The sequence below is a fragment of the Cygnus olor genome, chromosome 2 (assembly GCF_009769625.2).
Source record: "Cygnus olor isolate bCygOlo1 chromosome 2, bCygOlo1.pri.v2, whole genome shotgun sequence".
Classification (NCBI taxonomy): domain Eukaryota; kingdom Metazoa; phylum Chordata; class Aves; order Anseriformes; family Anatidae; genus Cygnus; species Cygnus olor.
In genome coordinates, this window is record NC_049170.1 from 84659821 (window position 1) to 84681962 (window position 22142).

General features: G+C 40.5%; 1 protein-coding gene and 1 long non-coding RNA gene across 4 annotated transcripts in view; both read left to right on the plus strand.

Annotated features, from left to right (window-relative positions):
* The first annotated feature begins 495 nt into the window (after nucleotides 1–495).
* LOC121065388 (death associated protein) overlaps nucleotides 496–22142 on the plus strand; it is a 48157-nt gene continuing 26510 nt past the window's right edge. Inside the window, exons 1-2 of one of the 2 annotated variants that reach the window (XM_040548201.1) lie at nucleotides 496–713; nucleotides 7152–7248. In XM_040548201.1, the coding sequence (XP_040404135.1) occupies nucleotides 659–713; nucleotides 7152–7248 (152 nt within the window). In that variant the 5' untranslated portion in view covers nucleotides 496–658. The remainder of the gene's footprint in view (nucleotides 714–7151; nucleotides 7249–22142) is intronic. The other variant, XM_040548202.1, reaches the window with a different exon arrangement.
* Nucleotides 13645–16060, plus strand: LOC121065390. 2 transcript variants are annotated; one of them, XR_005817033.1, is made up of 3 exons: nucleotides 13645–13835; nucleotides 15299–15353; nucleotides 15448–16060. It is a non-coding gene; the product is annotated as an uncharacterized LOC121065390 (long non-coding RNA). The 2 variants fall into 2 exon arrangements; XR_005817032.1 differs by having other exon boundaries at nucleotides 13645–13813.

Here is a 22142-nt window from a genome sequence, read left to right on the forward strand (position 1 = left end):
GACATTTCTTCTCAGAAAGAGTGGTCGTGCATTGAACGGGCTGCCCAGGGAGGTGGTGGAGTCCCTGTCCCCGGGGGTGTTCAAGGAAAGGTTGGACAGGGTGCTTAAGGACATGGTTTAGTGGGTGACATTGGTGGTAGGGGGACGGTTGGACCAGATAATCTTGGGGTCTTTTCCAACCCTAATGATTAAATAAAAAGGTGCACTGCCCTCTAAAACAGCACACGCTATCCAAACGCGATTTTTAAACACAGGAACCGGCTGCACAAACCGCACTCGTATCAGGGCAGAAGAAGAAAAAAAAAATAAGGAAACCACCAAGGTGGCGGTTTCACAACGCTCACTGCACGCCCAGCAGCGGCGGCGAGCAGTAAATTTTAAGACCCGGGCCCCGCGTACACCACGGAGCCTCCACCCCCGAGGCGGGTGAGGAAGGGGGCCTGGCCGGGCCGGGCTTCACCCTCCGTGCCTGGGGAGCCTCGCTGGGCCGGGCAGGGCCCGGTGCCGCCCCCATGGTGCCTGGGCGCGGCCTGGCGGAGCCCCGGGGCAGCCACGTTGACAGGGGGCGCGGCCTCGGCGGGGAACGGGGAGCGGCCGGTGCCGGGGAGCGGGGTAGGGGCGCGCCCGTGCGGGCACTGCGGGAGCCGCCACCACCGCCATGTCTTCGCCCCCCAAGGAGAAAGCCGAGACGCGGGCCGGACACCCTCCTGCTGGTACTGCCGCCGCCGCACCGCTCCTTCCTGCTCTGCTCGCCTCCGGGGACGGGCCTAGGGGGGGACGGAGCGGAGCGGAGCTGTGCCCCGGGCTGGGCGGGCAGGAGGGCGGGCAGGGGCTGCTCCGGCGCCGCGTCGCCGCGGAGCAAAGCCCCGGAGCCCCCGGGCTGGCTCTGTGCGGCTCTCGTCCCTCCGCAGCCTTAGGGAAAGAGCCGTGCCCTGCCTGCGTGGGGCGGGGAAGGAGCAGCCCGCGGGCAGGGAGCTGACAGCGCGCCCCACATCCATTTTGTGCCGGCACTCTGCCTCGGTGCGCCAGCGGGGCGAGCTGGCTGGGTGCTGGCTTGTCCCCAGCTTTAATTCTGGAGGTGGGCCTGGTGGGAAGCGAGGTGCTTACTGAGTGCCCAGCCGAGGCCGTTCTGGCAGTTTCCACCCGGTGTTACGTGCTCAGGGGTGAGGGAAGCAGTGGTTGGGCATGGGGAGCAGCTGAGCCTGCCTTTGGTGTGGCATCGACCCGTCACCATCCACGGTCAGAGCTCCTCTGCGCAGTGGGACTGTTCCTTGCTGCTGTTTGGTTTTCTTCCTCTTTACTGCTGCCCTGTTAAAAGGGGAACTGCGCTATTAAAAGGGGAACAGTGTCCCTGCACTGACACCTTTTCCTATGTTTTGTAACGCTTCCTCGTGGAATAGTTTTTCAAGAATTTCAGTCCAAAAATGCTGAAATTCTCAATTCACAGAACAGCTAGTTTTATATTCAAATAATTTGATGAGATATAATAGCTAAATTTTATGTTGCAAATGTGAAAGCAGTCCTTGAACCTGAATTGAATTCCGCTTCTTTACTATAGCGAGGACCTGAAATTCCTTTAAATAGATAACAGAAGTGAGAGGTAATTGCTTTCCTTTGTGTGGCAAATACAATTCAGTAGCTGAGTTAAACTGATCCCTTGGCTGAGCAGAGTTGTCCCACTTCTGCAGCCTGCCCTGTCCCAGCATTAGCCCTTGCCTGACCTGGTGGTGAGCTGGTTCAGGTAACTAAGCCAAACTAATTTGCTAAATGTCAATGGTTTTTGCTGCCATAGCTCCTCAAATCCACTCACTTTCAGGTCAGCTTCAGTGTGAAGAAATTATTGAGATGTTAGACTGGTGCAACCAGAGGACACAACTAAACCATCGACTGACAGGGAGAAAGGATTAGTGGCATCTATTTCCAGTTAGTTGCTTTGTGGCTGTGTTAATTTATTTTGTTGTATGTTTTAAAGTTTTGTTTCAAAACATGTGTTTTTAAACGTGGGATTTTTTTATTTTAAAAGCCTAGTTCAGCCTTCACAGGCCACCTTTAGAAATGAGCAATGCACAGTGCAAATTTGTAATTGCAGTACAATACGGGTTTTCATTGCTGTCAGAGTATTTCAGTATTTTCTTTTCCTTTTTAAGACTTGCATCCACATACGAGCTGAAGACCTTGCTCAGCTTTGTACCTTTTAAGGTCCGTAGCAACCCTGAGGGTATTCTGTGAGTATGCACCAATTCAGCTTTGGAAGGGGATCGCCAACTCTGTCTTTGAGGCCAGAGACAACCAATGTTTTACAGTATCCTCAAGTCATTCCTGCAGGAGGGTGGTTTTGAACTGGTTGGCAGAAGAAAGCCCCTCTGATGCGTTGTCCTTTTAACACTTTGAGAATCCACAATAAATGTGCTGACTAATGGCAGTTTATACTTACTGTGCAGGCTGAAGCTGGGTTTTAATCCTCTGTCCCAAGCTGTTTTAGATCCTCGAATAATAATGTAATGCCATATGGCAGTTTGTAAGGAAGTTTTAATAAAATAGAAGTAAGGAATTCTTGAAAACACCAACAAAAAATGACTACTTGTATGCAGCTGGAATAGCGCTCATAAATAAAAAGGCTAATTTCTAGCAAGGCAAAGATGCAAATGGGGGAACTTTTTTGACTAATGGCTCGACAGCTCTGTTTTTGCTGCATATGGTTGTTTCTGTAATTAGGGATGTATTACCCCACTGAGTATGAATCCAGTGCGTAAAAGTTAGGAAAGATTTAGATCATGAAATTGAAGCTGAATTGACAAACTCATTGTATTTCACGTGCGCGGTTAGCCCTCCCTTATGACTGCATGCAGTCTGTTAGCTTCCTCTCTGCATTGATCTTTCCCATGGGGGGCGAGGCGGAAAGATAAGAAAAACACTTGAAAACAGAAAGGATAATGAAATGGAAAGAAACGTTAAGACCTCAGGCTGGCAACAGGGTACATGAAGCAACTTTGAACACCGTTCTGAAACTTAATAAAGCTTAAGTTGGGACCCTCATGTGTATATATATATATATATATATCCATCTGTCAGTAAGATCAATGTATCCATAATACAATGCCGAGTAGGTTTTGTACGGCTTGCAGTCACTCTGAAAAGGCCTGTGTAATTACGCTTTCAGCTGTTCATTTCTTCTAATAGCTACTGGGGATGAATAAAGCAAGGTGATTGTATTAATAGTTTATTTATGAAGCTTTACAATAGATTCATGGAAATAGTTATGTGCTTTTGTTCTGCATTAAAAAAAATAGCTCTAAGCCAGGATTTCTATGAAATAATGGTATATAATAACTCTTGCTTCCATTCTTGTTTTGTCAGACACTAACGTATGTTCCCTTAAGCATGCAGAAGGGCTTGTTTAAAGTTTCCCTCAGTATTAGCTTTTCATACATCTTATAATAATAGATTCCATTATATTGATATGGTTCATGAGAAATAAATTTTGTATTAATATTTAATACTACACTGAAGGAAAACAGGGAGGTGCTAAAGATCTTGGTTGTACTGTTGATTTCTAGTACAGTGGGTGATTTCACTTGCACCAGAAGGGACTGCCTCAGGCCGTGAGGTTGCACATCACCCGTCTAAATGAGCAGTGACCAGGCTGCAGTGGTTCTGCAGGCACTTGGTGTGATTTATTTCAGGAGTAAGTCTTGGAAACTAGGAGGAAGGAGGGGGTAAGTAAAATGAGAATGATTACCGATTCCAGATTGTCTTGAATATTAACTGATTAACGTGGTAGCTTAATGCATTTCCAAAAGGGTGTCTGGCAGAGATGTACCCTTAAGGGGAACACAGGTTGCCAGTCACAGAATAAACAAGACACTCCTGTCTGCCCCTCAGAGCAAACATGGCAAACAGTAGTTAATAACCAAAGCTAAGCTGTCATCCAGCAACTGGGTAAACAGACTTCTGCTGTTGCCGGTAACTGGTTCCCCTCTTTATTTTTCACCTTAGAAGCTGGTGGCTTCTCATCAGCTCCCCACCACCTGCAGCTGCTCCCTGGGCTCCTGCCCTTGCCAGGATCCCCCTGAGTAACTGCAGTCTGAGGCCTGTGGAGTTCCCATCTTCAGTACGGGAACTGGCTTGTTCCCACTCCCAGTACAATTGTTGACACCTTCCTGTTTTGGGCATTTATTTTTGGCAGTGTTTTGGAAGGTGATTTCTCAGTTATTTAAATGCTTTTTCCGCTCTGTGAAGGATTTGCTGTAGGAAAATCTGAGCTCATATTCTCTTAATAACAACTTTTAAGTAACAAAATCACTGTAGTAAGCATCTGTGAAGCTATGTGGTGAAAACCAGGCAAGTAAGAAATAGATGAATCCTCTTAATCCAAGAAAATCTCACAAATGGAGCATTTTTTACTTTAAGTTGGTGCATATGATCATTTCTTTGCCCAACACTGACATGTAGCTGGGTTGAAATCTTTTGAAAACAGAAGTCATTTATGTTGCAAAGAGATTCTTTCTCTTCTTAAGCAAAGTCTTTTGAAACCAAATTGGGTATGACTGTATCGTATCTTGGGTGGCATAGATGTACCTCAGCTCCACGTACAGGATGCTTATATAAATATTTCATTTTTGTTCTCAGAAATTCAGATTATTACTACACTTGTCAGCTGAATTCTTCTTTTGGTTTTCGGATTTGCACAGTAACCCTGGATTACTGAAGGTCATTCAGTTATGCACCAATGTACTTCTAGATGACTATGCCAGTAGATATTAGTGAGGGGAAAAAAAAAACAAACCTGTTGCATTGGTCACTCGCTATCATGCCTTTTAATTGTCTGCTTATTTGTTTTTTAATCCTTCATAACTCTACCTGCAGAGAAATCTGATCGTGTTAGCTGGATGTCCTTGCGAGTGACAAATAGCGAAAACAAGTGGCTGGTTGCCTGATGATAGATAATGTAAACCGGGAGGGATTTTGGCCAGCTAAGTTTGTGCTAAGTCCTTGGGTGTTGTTTCCCTTAGTTCTCTCTTAGATGGTGAAAAGCACGCAGGTGTTGTCTGGAAATGCTGTTTTGTGACCTGGCAGATGGGCGATAGCATCTTCCACAAAAAGTGATTTTAAATTGAGCTAAGAGGAACTGATTGTGCAAGGCTTTAAGTCTATAAATTACTGTTAATAAAAAATAATGAAGGTAAAGTAAAACAAGTGCTGCAAGTAAGGATTTTAGGAGACTTTTTTTGCAGATCAATGCTGTCCCATCAGACTGTAGATTAAAAATAAATCATTTCTATAGCCTTGTGCTCTTTTTAGTTCAGTTGATAGGTTTTCTACAGAATACAGATGAATACTTGGATTTGTAAAAGCATAAATGTTTAGATGTAGCTTATTTCTGTCTCAGATGTGGCATATAGTGTCAGCTATTTAGCTGATCAGTCTTGCTCTTATTCTAGCTTGTGGATGTATCAAGCACTTTGATTAAGTTAAATGGAGACATTAGAACAGGACAGCACTTGATAGAATTCAGTGTTTGCTTTTATGGACCACCTTGAATGTGTAAGGACTTTGCATCAGGAAAAAATAATAGGAATTTTTATTTTTGTGCCATCTCTAAAACTACATTTATTTGTTACCTAATCTTTCTGTCTTTCCCTGTGCCATGTCAAACATGTTTCACAAATTTAAGTATTGTAGGTTTTATGCTGGAGAGAATACAAAAACGGTTAATACGTTGTGTGTTTTTTTTCAATGCATGATAATGCCAGAGTTTTTATTGTTGATAAAAGTTCTTTTTATTTCCCCTGTTGATTGCTTGTCTGTAAGGTCCTTTATCAAATCAGAATTCTGTCTTTCAAATATCACAAAGCTTAAAAATCTATCTAACAAATCCGTGGACCAAACATGCAGTTCTTCTTGGGGCAGGTCACTTTCCCTTTATTTCCTTCCCTGAAGCAGGCTGCGAAACCTGTGCTCAGGAGTGTCTGTTTGTCGCTGCTCTGTAAAGCTGAGCTAAAAACTAAGAACTTTACCTGCTCCTAGGCTTCAGAGATTGGTACTGAATGGTTGTGAGGTGCCTTAATTTCTCTATGGCTGGGTACAAAAGAGCTGTCAGAAGTCCCAGCCTCCCCTAACCACACGGACAAGCTGCTTCAGCTCCTTTTCAGTCACCCACTTCTGTGCCTTGCCACTATGTGATGTCTCAGGCTGCCTGTGGACTTTCCAGCACAGACCAGCACATCTGTAGGTGTTCTCATTGACTCTTGACTGCCCTAGGGGTTTTCTGGTTGGTGGCTGGTTGCAGTGTAGCACATCCAGTTAGCTGACAAGATGCATCATATATCCCATGTTTCACTGTAAGCACCTATAGCAATAGTTGAAGCAGACGAAACCCTGTAGTATTAAAACAGAAAGCAGATCAAAACCATCCTGCCTGTTGCTCCACTTAGTAGCTGCAGCATTACAGTCTGGGTTTAGCTCCTATTTCAAATTTAAGCATTACTGGGGATAGATGATGAACGTAAGTGGATTTGCTTTCACTTCTTGTTATGTGTTTCAGAGAGATTCTTTTGTGTTTGCATCATTTCTAAAACTAAATCATGACAAGAATTTGAAATGTGGTAATAGTTTTGCAAAATTAAAAGCTCTGTTCTAAATGCAAGTTAGGAGGCCTCCTAAACTTTGCTTTATACTATGCTGTTTACAAAATATGACTATAATAGCTGTGGTTTTTAACTTGAAATGACAAATGAGATTCCTCAGCCCTTCTTGTTTTATGAGAGTATTTGATTTCCAAGTTTGTGGACTTTTGCGTAGAGTTATGCAAGCCATCACCTTGGTTGTTTCTTCTGATTGCTACAAGTTGACAGACGTGGGGGGAAGAGTTAAAACAGAGTTGAATTTTCTAAAACAGTATTGAAAGCGGGTGATAAAACAAGCGGCTGCCTCCTAGGATGAGTGGAGATGGCAGATGCAGTCCTGAAGTAGCTGCTCCTTAGATTTGCCGCTTCTGAATGGCTTGGGCTCCTTTCTCAAACTGTGATTATTATTAAATTACTCTGCAAAATACAGTGTGTGTGTGAGGGGGTGTCATCCTTAAAACATTCATTCTTCGCATATACTGGTTTGACTGAGACTTGTTGTGTCTTTCTCTGTTTTTTTTCCAGTGAAAGCAGGTGGGATGCGGATTGTGCAGAAACACCCACACAATTCTGATGCCAAAGAAGAAAAAGATAAGGATGACCAAGACTGGGAAACCAGCAGGTGAGCATTTTGTTTTTGTGCATATGCTACAGCTAATTTCCATCACCTTGAACGTTATCAGCAGTTTGTTTTCCCTGCGGATAGTAAACAAATGGTACGGTTGGTTTTGTATCAAAATTGATTTCAAGCAGGAGCAAGTTATATGTTCCTTCAAGATATTTGGGGAATTTAGGTATTTTTACCTTGTCAAACCTCCTTTATATGACTCTGTCAGGTAAGAGAAGGATAGAGGGAAAAAAATGCAGTTAAAGAAAGACATCAACTTTCCTAAAAATCTCTGAACATCATTTCAGACTGTGCAGAAATGGTCTGGGTACGTTTGGACACAAGCATTAGACTGTCAGCCTACATATCCTGTATGCGAAGTCTTCTTGCCATGTGCTAGTTGATTCCTTCTGCTGTTCAGTTCATAATCCCTTCTCTGAGAGGTATTTGACAATATGGTAGTCAAAGACAAGTAAAAATAAAGTTATTAATATTAGCCACTTTTATTTTATATGGTAATTCCACTTTTAGTGCTGGAGGATACCAAGACAGACAGCTGTTACCTGGTAAATCTGCTAAGTAACTGCTGCGTAGAAATGAAGGCAGGAAAGATTCAATGAACTAAGCTATATGTTCATACAAAAGCTTTCTTTTTTTTTCTGTTTTCCTTGGCTTGCTGTTTTTCTTTGTAGCCAACACTATATTTACGTAAAGGCCTTATGTACTACCATTGCTTTGTCCTTGCAATTTGCTCAAGGCAAAAAAAAAAAAAGTCATAGCTACTCTTGTACTTTGGTAAGTAGGCATACTTACATAATGTTTATTTAACATCTAAAACAATGGTAAGAAAAAAGGCATTGTGAAAACGTCTGTGAATAAAACTAATTTATTTGCTAAATCATAATGTGAATAGGAAAGTAGCAGCATGTTTACGTGAAGGAGAAAGTAATTTTAGTTTATATATTTAAATGAAAACTAAACTTTAACCAAATTAGTCATCTTGTAATTCTGCATAGTGGAACATATATTGCAACAGAGTTTGTGTTGCAGTTGAGTTTCGTCCAAAGGATGAAATTGTATTTTGTAGTTACACTTGGGAATGCATGCTTTTATTTAGGGTATGTTTTATACCTGCCACTTCTTCCTTTTTCTTGGCATGCCAGTGTTATGTTGAGGCAATCTCATTAGGATCCAAATGAGAAGACTTTATGGCTGCTCACAGATCTAAACCTGTAGCACAGCATAGCTATCTCCTTTATTAATTTCTTCAAACAAGTTTGTCACTTTCGTCTCTCAGTCAAACAGCGTAGGGAAAAGTTAAAGTTTTACCTTGCTGTATTTGGCTGTGCCTGGTCTAGCAAGTACTGTGGCACAGTAAAAGCAGATCTACAGAGGGAAACGGTGCTGAGAACTTAATGTTCACACACGTGTGTTCTGGAGGTTAGTCTGGTTCTCTGCTCCAAATGACCAATAATAGCTGGCACGTATTAGGTGTGTCCTTGGAGTTTAGCTTTCTCTGCAGCAAGTCCAGGTCAGGTGCCCCGAGATCAATCCACAGTGCAAAACAGAGCGTGACCGACGGAATGATCGGGAGGGGAAGTCCATGGTCTTAAATAAGATGCTAAAAAATATGTGCCCCCTATTAATACTGTAAAGCAGGTCCAGGAGCAATTTTTGTGCCTAAAGGAGAGTAGAAAGTTGAATGACTTCTGGAGCTACTTCATTAACTAGTGTATAGTTAGCTGTGGCACCTCAAAATCCATGGCTTTAGCCATCCAATCAATTCATTGTCAAAATATGAACTTGGAGTCTGCTTTTTGCTTAGGTTTTCTTGTAGATAATCCTTTATCTGTCCCTGAGGCACTCATGCATACAATTATTCTTGAGCATGTATTTTAATACAAACAGCTTTGGTCTGAATTTTCTTTCTTTGATTTAAATCAAAGCTATAGGCAGAATAAGCAAATTCCACGGGCCATAGTACATAAAGCAGTTTGCCAATTTTAAATTACGTGGTTGCAGTGTGCTCGCTGCTTTCATTCTGGGAGGTGCAGTCCCCTAGAGTTTCTTTGCCTCTGCTCTTGGTGATCCATGGTGACCTTCTAAAACATCTGTATTTCTGATGCCAATGGAGAGAGGTTTATCAGCAGGGGTAGAAGAAGCCACCAGCATTCTGTTCTGGTTTCTCTGGCATCAATGTAGTTTTCGGTCATTGCTAGCTGGTATTTTATGTCTCCTCACTAAGCAGATGAGGAGAGCAGATGAGGAGAGCAGATGTTTAACTTTCTCCTGTTACATTTTCAGTCTTTGTCATTTTAAGACAATTTTAAGGTAGTATTTTGGTATGATGCAATCTGTGCTCCCTGTTGCATTCAAAGTCAAAAGAAACAATAGACCTTCAAGCAGTTCTTACTAGGTGATACTGTCAGCTGACAACAAAAAATAATAAAACATAGTAGCAATTTGTGTGTGTTAAGAGGGAGGCTGAGATGACCTAGTGATTATTTTAATCTTACTGTGGGCTTAGTTGAGGACAGATTAGTGGAAGTGGCAATAAATTGCAGGAGAAGATTTCAAATTCTTTCAAAATTTCCTGGGAACTCTCAGAATGTGTCCTGTCCGAGTTTGCACATCAACATGGGAATCTAGATAGTTGCCGAGTAAGAAAGCTTGCAGCTAGAGTTCATAAAAGTACCTGTGGCTTTCGAGACAGATAACATTGTTTTTGCAGTGTGTTTGCAGAATAAGACACTGGGTTAGCGTTCCTAGTGTTAATATAAGCAAAGCTGATACAGTGCAGTGACAAAATGCCTTTAAAATAACATTCACCATGTAGATCTTAGATACTTCAATTTCTTAGTTACTTAGCACCTTGCAATCCAGTTACTGTAGTTTACTTTGCAAAGTATTTTATTCGGTCCTGGTTCCTAGAGTAAAAATGTTACGACAACCTGCCATTTTGTGGTAGGTTGACTTGTTATCATGGCAGTTTGTGATTCCTTAAAACAATATGTGGTAAGACGATCTTATACTAATTTTAGACTCTTCCTACAAGACAACTCTGAGCCTTGAATGGTAATGGAAGTATTTTTATATGTCTTTATATGTGTGCTATAAATAAAGCTCTACTTAGAGGAATGGCTGGATCTGATTATATGGGGAAGAGCTCAATGAAGGAAGGGAAGAGTTGCATTGCTGGATTTAGGTGAACTAAAAATCATGTGTTCGTGGTATCCAAAACCAGTGGCACCACTGTGGTCAGGATGTCAGCAGTGAACTTGAATGTGAGGGTGAGGTCTGTGGCCCACGTGTTCTTTAGGACAACAGTGATTTTGATCAGCTTGGTTGGAGATAGTATACTGGCTGGATGAACTTCTGGTGTGATCAGTTATTGTTTTTCTTGTGTTTCTGTAATTGCTTAAGACATGCGTTGATTCATTTTTTTTGGTATGGTTGCAGTTTTGATTGACAGTCATACTGATTACTGCTGGAAAGTTTTGTGGTACTGGATGAAGGTGAAACAATTAGAAGTAGGGTGATGAATAGAAATCATCATTTTTCAGGACTGTTTGTCATTTGGAATAAATAGGCTGCTCATAATTCAGGACTTTATTAGAATGCATGTTTAACTGAGATTTGTAACATTGCGCTCAGTCCTGTGCCAAAATCTGACTGTGGCCATAATAAATACTGAAAAGCAGATAAGTTGAAGTGAGAATGACTTGTTCAGTTTTGCACAACAGCCTCATTTAACTGTCACTCTAGGACCTCAGGAAGAAGAAACTGTAATCATGTATTGGTATCTGGATGGTTTCAGAAAAAGTAAAGCAAATCTGGCTCATTTTATCCTGTAACAAACAGGATAAACTGCAAAGGCTTTCATGACTAAATTCCATTTCTTCTGTTGTATTTCTAATACAAACTGGGGTAATTACAGTGATATAATTACTGAATATAAATGCAGTAGAGTGGTATTTCAGTATCCTTATGTAAATTGTATGTGGTTTGTATCTTCAGCTTACCTGGAAATTGTGAATCCAGCATTACATCTGACTTTCCCCTAAACTATGGAAAGAATAAATTATGCAGCCTGGATTTTAATTCAGTCTAGGATGTGGGTATTGGCCTTGGCTGTATTTATTGTGCAATAGAAAAAGAAAAATTGAAGAGGATAATTTAGAATGTGGGGACTCAAAAGCATATGGGTGACCATATGTCAAAGAGCCTGTCTCCGTTCTTACTCAGTTTCACAGTGAGAGAGGAATTGTTGAAGGTCCCTGTCATTCTTCAGGTATCTCTGTTATTTAAGTCTGAATATTCTAGTTAAGCTACACATGCTTTTTTTTCTTCTAGAAGTGCAGTGAAAATCTTTTTAAGTCTAGTCTGTGGCTTTATACTTTCATTCAGAAATCAATTTGTTTTTCCTTTCCCTCACTTAGCTTTCTTGTAACTGACAAGAAGTAAGCTGCAGGCAATATTTCCATTTTTCATTTGCCACTGAAGATTCTGCTGTCACTGAAATATTTATTTTTTTGCCATGTAGTGTCCCTTGTTATGCAAACTTCTGACAGAATTAAAAAAAAAAAAATTATACAACTAAGCCATTAGAGCAGACACGTATACTTCTTTACACCCTAAATACGGAAATGGTGGAAATTATTTCTGTTCCTTGTATTTCACCCTTTTCTGGTTATTTAACTGGGGCAGGAGCTGTAGAGTCTAAGTCTTGACCCTTCAATTTTGAAGCAGCTGCCATTCACCGTAGCCAGGAACTAGAAATGACATCTGGTATTCAGTTCACTTGCACTGGCTTGTAGGAGGTAATTAACATCATGGGTGACGATGTTTCAGTCCAATTTGTTCTAATATTGTCTGTTTTAGAGACAAGGATGCTTGACAGAAGGAAACCTTGGAAGTTCTAAGCAAAAAAAAAAAAAAGAAAAAGAATTTACAGCTTGTTAAACATAGAAACCAGAGCCCTGTAAACATGTAGCACTACTGCACATACTCAGAATGAGTAGTACATTAGTGTTTGTCACATGTAGTTCACCAACATATATTTGAAAGAACTCTTATGTTCCTAGATCTATAAAAACAAAATGTTGGAAAAATGGGCATTGATTTAGTGTAGTGAATATTCAGGTTTTTTTTTTAAGAGATGGAGTAGGACAAGCTCTAGTAGGATAGGCTCTATCGTCTGCTTTAATTTTTTGAGAGGAAAATCTCTAGATAGGTTGAGGATTGATGGAGACTCCTTTTCTGGCAACAGTGCCACCTTGTTGCCTGAAGAGGCCCCTTGTGCTACTGTGTTGGTGGAGGCAGCTCTGAAGGAGTAAATTGGTGTTATGTACAAGCATTAGTCATCCACATGCAGATCCTTTTCTTTGACAGAATTCACATTTGTTTTACCACTCTATTTCCTGATCTTTTTGGAGCCTCATTCTGTTACCTCTGTGAGCTGAATTGGCTTGATACAAAGTTTATGTACAAAGAGCGAGTTGTCACATGGTCAAGCAAAACGACAAAAACTTGATTAACTGTATGGGTGTAGTGGATATGACTCCTGAGGATTTTATTCATGTCTTTGGTCTTTTAGCTCTTATTACTTAGGTATGGAGCTTTGGAGGCAGTTAGCCTTAGTTAGAGAATGAAATGTCTGGGGATAATGCAATGGAAAAAACAACCTGGCTGCAAACACCATACTTGCAGTTTCTGGGAAAGATACAAGCTTCAGCAAATGTTGGGCATTATCTCCTTTTCATAGAAGAGTTTGCTGTGACTTGAACTTTTTCTTTACTTGGTTAAATATTCCAAAGACTAAAAGGAAGTTCTGCTAGCAAAAGGGCTGCAAAAATCTGCAGCTATAATTCTGTGATATTATTAAGCAGAGAATAGAACATCTTAGCACAGTGAGGGAAAGTAGCTTTCTACTTCTCAAAAACATCTTTCTTTTCTCAGAAGAATCTGCTTTGTCTTGTATTGTTTCATTCCTCCCATCCTCTTCATCTTTACTTTGGACTTAAATTCACTTCACAGTAAAGAGAACAGCTTCTTACACATCACATTCTTCTCCTTTCCATAAGTGATACTGCTCTCAACACATTTTCCCACCTCATTCTTCATTTTCATGTCTTAATCTTTTGCATAGTCCTTATGATTAACTTTATTAGGCTTGAGCATCTGTTAATGCATGCATAATTTGTTTAATTATGAAAACAAAAACAGTATTAGCAATTTTCATGCAATTGTTTCAGGACAATACTTTCTCCAGATGACCAGTCACTAGGAGAAGTAGCAAAATAATTACCATGACCTGTGTTGAACCTTATCAAATGCATGTATGGTTATAGATTTAACTTTAAATACAGAAATAGCATACATAATACTGATTTTTAAATGCAGAACTTCTGTAAAGCAAGAGAAGAGTTTGTGAATATCTCTGATTAAGTGAAAACATCTGTGCATGTTGGAAATGGAAGAGAAACTAAACAAGATTATGAATGAAGCATTGTCTTGCGGGAAGATATGAGTCTTCTGAAACACTGGTGCATGCTTCCAGTATTTCTTGATGCTTGAAGCAGTAAGTTGATAAATCCATCAATGTAACTGCTAGTTACGGTATTATATGGATAGCTCTTTTCATATTCACCAAGTACTGTGTGCATGTGTGAAAAGAACTAAGAAAAGATCTGATGTTCCCCCCCTCAAAGTGAGTAAGAAGATACACCATCCATCTCAGTGAGAGCCGGGTTCAGTCCCAAAGAAACATATGTTGTCTTATGAAATTAGCTAGAAAGCTGAGTTGAATTGTCAGCCAAGCTGGTATAAGAAAATGATTTTAGAAGAATGAAAGCCTGTAATTTGTATTGTGTGTGATGAAGAAAGTGAGAAAAGCTTAGTCATATGCGGGAGTAAAATGATCTGAAGCGAAGTAGTGTCTTGAGTGACATAGCTTATTTAGCACGACATTGTGTCTGTACAAAAAGTAAAATACCTTAAGCTAATAATTTTAGCAGTTATTTTGCATTGTGCTTTTCTCTTGTTATCTTTCCAAAGTGGTGTAGTACATGGAATGAAGGTCACTCTGCTAATTTGAAAGCAGAAAACAATGTTGAAAGAGGTATTACGTAGGCATTATAACACACAGGAATCTCCAAACCCAACAGTGTAATCAAATGTTTTTCATTATGCCAACTAAGCCCAAATTGTTGTTATTTAAATATTCGGCAACTCTGGGGGCCTTTCTGAAGCTAAAGGTATGAATTTCTATCAGAAAAAGCTGCCAAAGAACCAGATGCTATTCATTTATTTAGAATCAAAAACCTATGTTTGAAGTGAAATTGCCGTGAGCTAAAAATGAGTAGGAGGTGTGACTGACACTGTGTGTGCCAAGGGGGGATTTAGCTTTTCAAGTAGCACCTTCCTCTCCCTTGTTAAGTTTCTTCTGCCTCAGCTGTGTCAGGCACTGAATGTTGAAGCAGTTTAGCATTAAAATAAACTTAAGATTTATCTTTTTTTTTTAAACTGTCATTGGGCAAAACAGAAAGGAATTTCACTCAGCTGCTTCCAGGACACTGGTACCAGAAGCCAGAAAGGCATGAGAGAATCAAAGAAAACATTGAAAATGCTTGTTATATCATCAGAGTTTTATTTAGTCTGCTGTTGCAGTTGATAGAGCTAGCTGTTCCATTGCAGCAGATTACTTGCCAGGAAAGCGTTTGCTGCAGTAGACTTGCTGCCTTCTGACTTCATTGTAACATTTATATGATTGCAGCTTGGTCAGAGGCATCCTGTTATATAAACTGCAATTAGCAAAAAATACTTCAGCAAGATTCACATAAATCTTAATTTTAATGAGTTGGAGTTTCTTTGGAACTCATTCCTTAGAATGTATGCAATACTGTAAGCCTAGGACTGCTAATGCATTCAAAGAGGAGATGCTTTTGTTGCTGTGGTGTATGACCAAGTTCCAAGACATACTCTCTAGGTTTAGATGCTGAGAGTTTTCTTTAATACAAAACAAGATGCAAGTGTTTTTTTTTTTCTTTTTCTTGAACTTCTTTAGGTTTGATTGCCAGTGAGTGCTTCCTTGACTTCAGTTTTGGCACGTCAATACATAGGTCAGCACCTTAACTCATTTAAGCTTTATTTAGATTTGTTTCCGTTATCTTTAATCTGCAGCATAAATTTGATATTCTTTCCTGCTTTCTTCAGACTACAGTCACGTGCATAAGTACAGACTGAGCTTTTGTATCAGAAAAGAGAGAAGAATGAAAATGGTCATTAAAGCAAAGAGAAGAGGAGCTTCAATTTATATATTTTTGATTTCTTCTTTTTTTAAGATGAAAGGAGGTATGAGTTGCAGTGTTGGTTGATGATTCATGATCTGCCAAACACAGCTTGATTAAAAAGAGAACAAAAAAAACCCTAACACCACGTTTTAGCTTTCGAAATATGGAAAAGGAAGGAAATGTAGAGTAGCTGAAAAAAAAGAAAAAAAAAAAAACACCAGCAGAGGTTTTGTACAGATTTGTCTGTTTTTTCAGTTGAAGACAGAGAAAACCTGATAAATATAGATGAAAAACTTAAGTATCACATGTTAGTCTAACTAGCATAGTCTCTGCAAATAAATCTTGCAGTGAAGCTAGTTGGTCTTTGGATAGATGTCAAGACATGGATGTTTTTGATCTAGAAGTCTAATTTGGTTCTGTACATCTTTTGTGTGCTTTGACTTCCATAAAGTAAACTGTTGGAATAGATGAAATGCCAGTGTATGTGAAGAAACCTAAAAAATCTGTATGTGGAATACAGTTGCTGTATTTCAGTGTTTGGTATTTGATGTTCATGACTTCCTACTCAGTAATGAGCTTTTCTTCATGTCCCCCGTACTGCACTCCTGGTGTGATAATTCTCTTTTCGGGTGCAAGTCTCTGGTCCATCTGCGAGGCATCTTGAAATAATTTGGAAATGATGTTTTGGAGACTGTGTCCTCAAAGTGTTCCTATTCGATTGGCAGAGTAAACATTGACTTCTGTAGTAGCACTCGTGAACTAGTAATTACAGACAATCCTGTAACTTTTCAGAACTGATGTCCATCGCTTATTCACATAGTAGTTGGGACCAGAGACACTTTTTCAACATTGTTAGAAAGTAAATCTTTTTAAGCAAGGCAATAGAAGCATTTCCTGAGGCAAGAATTGTGTTCTGAAGACATTTGGCCTCTTACCTCTGGGAGTGCTAGCCAAGTAAGTGCTGGAAGCCTGCTTGTTATATGGCTCATACTACGTGCCAGGAACCAAGCCAAAACCACCCAGTTCAAAGTGCATACCTGGCCTGGAGCTGCCACGGTGCAGCAAGGCAGTGCCCCCAGTCCCATAGCAGGGACAGGTGGTCCTGGGGCAGCTCCCATCGCCAGCCAGGCGAGGTGCTGGGTCAGGGCTGGGGTCTGTCTGGGAGCAGAGGTCAGTGAGCTGGGCCTAGCGCGGCCTGCAGCTCCCTCACGAGGGGAACGGAGGGGCAGGCGCTGAGCTCTGCTCTCTGGGGACAGCGACAGGACCCGAGGGAACAGCATGGAGCTGGGACAGGGGAGGGTCAGGCTGGGGGTTAGGGAAAGGTTCTGCACCCAGAAGGTGGTTGGGCACTGGGACAGGCTCCACAGGGCAGTGGTCACAGCACCGAGCCTGCTGGAGTTCCAGAAGCATTTGGACAATGCTCTCAAACACATGGTCTGATTTTTGTGTGGTGCTGTGTGGAGCCAGGGTTTGGACTCAATGATCCTTTTGAGTCCCTTCCAACTTGGGATATTCTGTGATTATACTCGAAAACTTTATTAACAAAACAGGTTGGTTGAAACAATTGGTATCTTGTACCAATATCTTCAAAATGCATTTGAAACGGCCTTCATGGGCAAAGAGAAGTAAACCCTCTTGGAGAGCCTGATCACTGCATTATCTGGTAAGTAAACAACCTAATGAGTGATTGTAGAGAAGATGGGGGTGGACTTCTCCCAGCAGTCCACAGTGAGAGACAAGGATTGCAAATGGCAGCAAAGGAAAATCTGACTGGGTATAAGGAGGGGAAGAAATAATCTGTAGTGATGATGGTGTCCAGGTGCTGAAGAAGGTGTCTGGAGATTTTCAGAATCCTTGGAGGTATGCAAAAATTGACAGGTCAAGTCACAGTAATGTCGCAGCACTTGGAAGTGACCAGTCCAACCTTCTGCTCCAAGTTCCTTGCAGTCTAAACTATTCTGTAACACTATGAAATAAGAAGGATCTAATAGAAGTATCAGTAAATCAGGTAGGGAGGTGATGTGTGATGCCTTTATTTGCCTTCTTCCATAACACAAGATGAATATCCCGTGAACAGCAAAATATTAAACACGTGGCTGTTCTCAGATGAGCTAGAAAGAAACGACTGAAGTTTTGTTGGTAGGTCTCCTAGCAAACTGATCTGTGTGTAGAGAATTTTTTATGATCATACATCACAGCAATGTGAGAAGCTGATAAAGATTCCTTCAAGTGCACTGTAGTATCTATATTGCCTCACACATGGTAACAATTCTGAGAGGCTTGCAGGCTGATTACTGTCTGAAATGTTCATGTGGTACCTTACCATCTTTGCTAGATTCCTGTCTCTGGTATGGTAGTGGGAAAAGAAAGAAAGATGGAGTTAGAAATAGTGTGCTGTGAGCAGGGTAAGACAACTGGTAAAATAAATCTCTGTTCTGTAGTAAGAGCTGTGCCTTTATTAGAACATTTAACCTTGGAGCCCTGGCCATGGGCTAACACAATTTTGTGCTAGTTAACAGATAAAATTACTCAAATCTAGGCTGCAGCCAGAATGCAAATCAACTTCTTTCCCTTGCATCCACCTGCAAGGAAGAATTTGTTGCCTGAGGTTATTGATGTAGGTTTTGAGCCCTATGTTTACTCTCCAGGCCAACCAGCGAAGCAGCTTCTAAGGCTTTTGGAGTTGCAGATGATTCTGCTAGCCTTCCAACCCTGTCTGTGATACCTTCTGGAGGAGAAAAGCATTGAGTCTTGTGGGGGGACAAAGCTGACTTCCCAATCTGTCTTCAGCTAGGCCCAGGTGAAATGAGAGATTGTTGAGGAGCCCTGCAAGGGGATCGATCAGGTGGCTGCTACACTCTTAGGCTAAGGTGTGGAGGTGCTAGTTTCAAACTGTTCTCTTCCCCTCTGTATCTGGCCTTAAGCCTTGGACCTTTGCTGGGTTATCACCGCTGAGGTACAAATATACCTCCTTTGCTGCTGTGCGCTCCATAATGGATCACTGAGAAGTTGAATCCAGTGCAGTTTGACATCTTAAGATGCAGAAGTTGACTTCGTCAATAAGTTTAACAGTGGTCTGTGCAGATGTGTTGGTTCTTACTTAAGTTAATGAATCAAATGTGGAGTTTTGGTTTCATCTGTAAGTCCTAAACGTTTTTATTCTTCATTACCTGGCATGCAGTAAGCATTGCTGCTGAACTTGAGATTTTTCAATACATTGTGCTGTAAGAGTGCTTTGAGGAGGTTGTGAAAATCTCTGACATACTCCAAATCTGTTAAAAAGAGACAGATCAGTAAGATACTCTAGAACTTCCTAAGAGAGTGTAAGGACTGAGTTGAGATAGATTATATCTACAGTTAGTACTTTAATTATGTTGTTTTCTAATTTGGTGAAATTTCAGATGACTGGGTAGCTTATAACTGTATTTTTAAATGTCCAAGCAAAAAAAAATGACAGAAGCACATTTGAGAAATTTGATGTCATTGCAAGCAAGAACTTTTCAGGGTTTAAAAAGACTTAAAATAGCAATATTTATAGTATCATTTATATGTCAACCGTCCTAAAAAAACAAGCAAAAAAAAAAAAAAACTTCCATGAGATATAGAAGGAATAAATTTCCTTATCAGATTCTTACATAATATGCCAACTGTGGTGTCTGACACTTTTTCCTGAGGCAAGATGAGCCTGTGAATGAGAGGGAGCACTGGCTGATGCTAAATGAAAAAGAGGAAATCTTCAAGGCTAATTTTGCTAGTATTTCTCTGAGTGTTTCTTTTCATTTCGATACGGGAAGACAGCTGTCCTTCAGTGTCCTTAATTTCTGGTAGCTAAGTGGCCACTGTCCTTACTGTGTTACTTTGGTCATTGTTGCTCTCTCTCCTGGAGCAGCTTTGTAGATCTCAGTTGCAAAAGAGTTGAGGGCATGGATAATTGCTGTCAATGAATCTGGCTGAGGATAAACAATGAAGTATAGAGGACACTGTGTTTGTTAAGCATCAGTTCCTCAGAGTATAGTGTCATCGTCCCTTAGTAGACTAATGTAGAAGTTCTCTCTGCCATTCCGTTTTTATAAATTATTAGCTGCTACACTAGTGAATTATGGGAAGCCTAAGTTCAGATTTCATGTCCCTTTCTTTAGGGATGGAGGGAGGGAAGTCTTGATTTTGTATACCACCTGAGGGTAAGTTAGAGGTTTGCTGTGTTCACAGTAAGAATTTGTGGGATGACAGGAAGAACAAATTCACCTAGTAGGCAGAGGCTATTGCAAAAGCTGTGTGCTTGATGAAGGAGGTATTTCGAAAGAGAAGAGATGTTTTAGTTAATTCAACACATGTTCTTTCATCAAGGAACTGCCTGTCAGGTTTAATTTGAAATGAAACTAATTGTTAGTCTGACAGCTTGATGTGCTGGGAAACTCAATACATGGGTACCAAAATTGTTTTCAGCTGTATTATCTAATTGTTGTTTGACTTAATGAGAAAGGAAGAGCTGAAACATGCATGTTTTCAGGAATGAGTGCCTGTAAATTGCACTTCTGTAGAAATAATGTAAGTTTTTGTACTCTTTTCATCAAAGGCTTTAAAAACTGTTTTACTCTTGTTTTGTAATCTTTGCTAACTAGTGCAAGCATAAAAATACTGCTGGTTCTGGTGACATGTTAGTATGTTTAGCCCTATGTTTTATGTCTTGTTTGTATTTTCTTTCCTTTGGTGTATCTGGGACAGAGAACAATCTGAATTCCCTAAACTATCAAGATGTAGAACTAAAGCATTAATTTGCATTTTTGGTCATAAGAGATTTCATTAGAATCACTTGAACTTTAAAGATCTAATTGCAAGCTTATTTTACAGTTGGAATTAAAAGGACAACAAAGTCACTTTCTCAGGTCAAACCAAAGACTGAAAAGAACTGTTTGGCAACTGGCATAGGTAAGCTTGGAACCAGTTGTATGAGTAATCAGTTTTATTGTGATCACTTCATACTAGTTAGTGCAATTAGGCATTACCTTTTAGGCAGTCACGGAATGCACTTGGTTCTCTTCAAAATGAAAAGAAGCTTGCGAAACAGTTCTGCGAGACCAACTTTGAGGTTAGAAATGCAGCTTTCTCAGGAAAGTAAGACTTCAGGCACCAACCTGGATTAAGTGCTGTCTTTGAAGACAGCTGTCTTTACCACCAGTTTCTTATCTTTCCTTTGTTCCACCAGTTACTTAGTTTTTCTGAAGAAGTAATGTACATTGATCAGCTCTTGCCTTGTGATAGTGGCCAGAACTGCACAACAGTACCAGAAAGATTTTAGCACAGCTTGTCAAGTTAAATTGACATTTAAATAAATATATGTAGGCATTTGTTTCTTCCTGAAGAATTGTTTTTTTTTCTTCTTTGCAATCTGCTAAGTTTTCAGTTTTGGAGTGTTACTGGTTATTGGCAGCAGAGAAATGTGGCACTTCCTGAATTTCCACTTTGATTCTGCAACAAGATGTAAATCAGCAGAGGATCCTGGCTGTAGAAATACGCGGGGCCTAAAGTCTCCAAGCAGCAATTTATCAGAGCTAGTTAATAAGGAGAAGAATTAAAGGTCCTGAGGGGATGAGTGTCTTTCTAGGATGAAAGCAAGATTCAGGGCACTTGGAAGAAGAGATTGTAACTGTCTGAAAAGATAATGGGAAGGTGAAGCTGTGCAAGTATGAGACCTGAACTGTACTCGATAGTGCAGAGGGCCTGCTAGTGAGTGAGAAGCCTGCTGAAATTTGCATGGAGCTAGGTCGAAAAGGGGAAAGGAAGGAGGAGACTGAAATCAATATTCAAAGTGGAACGGCAGAAGAGATTAAACTTGAGGAACAGAAAGGAGTGCAGAAAAGCATATTTGCTTCTAATTTTGCTACTACTTTGTGGCCAGGAATTAGATGCAAAATACTAGTAGTGTCCTTTCCTCATGCAGTGCTGGCCAGTGCAGAGGATGACAGCTCATTGCTGCTATCATTTACCCTTCTGGCTGAAGTGAGAAATACTTACAGTGAACATAAGAATCTACAGATGTTCATCGTTGTGATGGTCAGCGTGGTGATGTGTGATAACATCTGTTCTCAGATTTCTCCAGATTGTTTTTTTAAAAGCAAACTTAGAGAAAATTTCACCCCATGCAGAGTTAACATCTGATGACCCGTGTGCAACCCTTCAACCCTGTAAAAGTGATCTTCAGAAGAACAAAAGCTATCCTCCTTTTACTCACCCTGCTGCTGCAAGAGGGATTTCAGGTAGCCTGAATAATATTACTAGATGAAACTAAGCTTAATACAAATAAATCCGTTTAACCTTCATTGAGCTTTGGTTCAGCAATTTTCTTATAAAAATAGCAGGAGCTGTGGAAGACCTGTCTATTTTTTTCAGACCACTGTTAAATGGAAGCATAAGTTGCATTTTGGAGCTGATTACAGGTATATGCTGACAGCAAAGGCAATGGCGAGACTTCAAAAAATCTCTCAACTGCAGATTGCCAAGCTGGAGGGGAACAGATGAAGGCAAATAGCTGTTGATGAGATAAATAGCAGGGAACTGATTACAGTATGCTTTCATTAGCTATTAGCAGCTTTGTTAAAGGTTTGTTGTTGATCACTG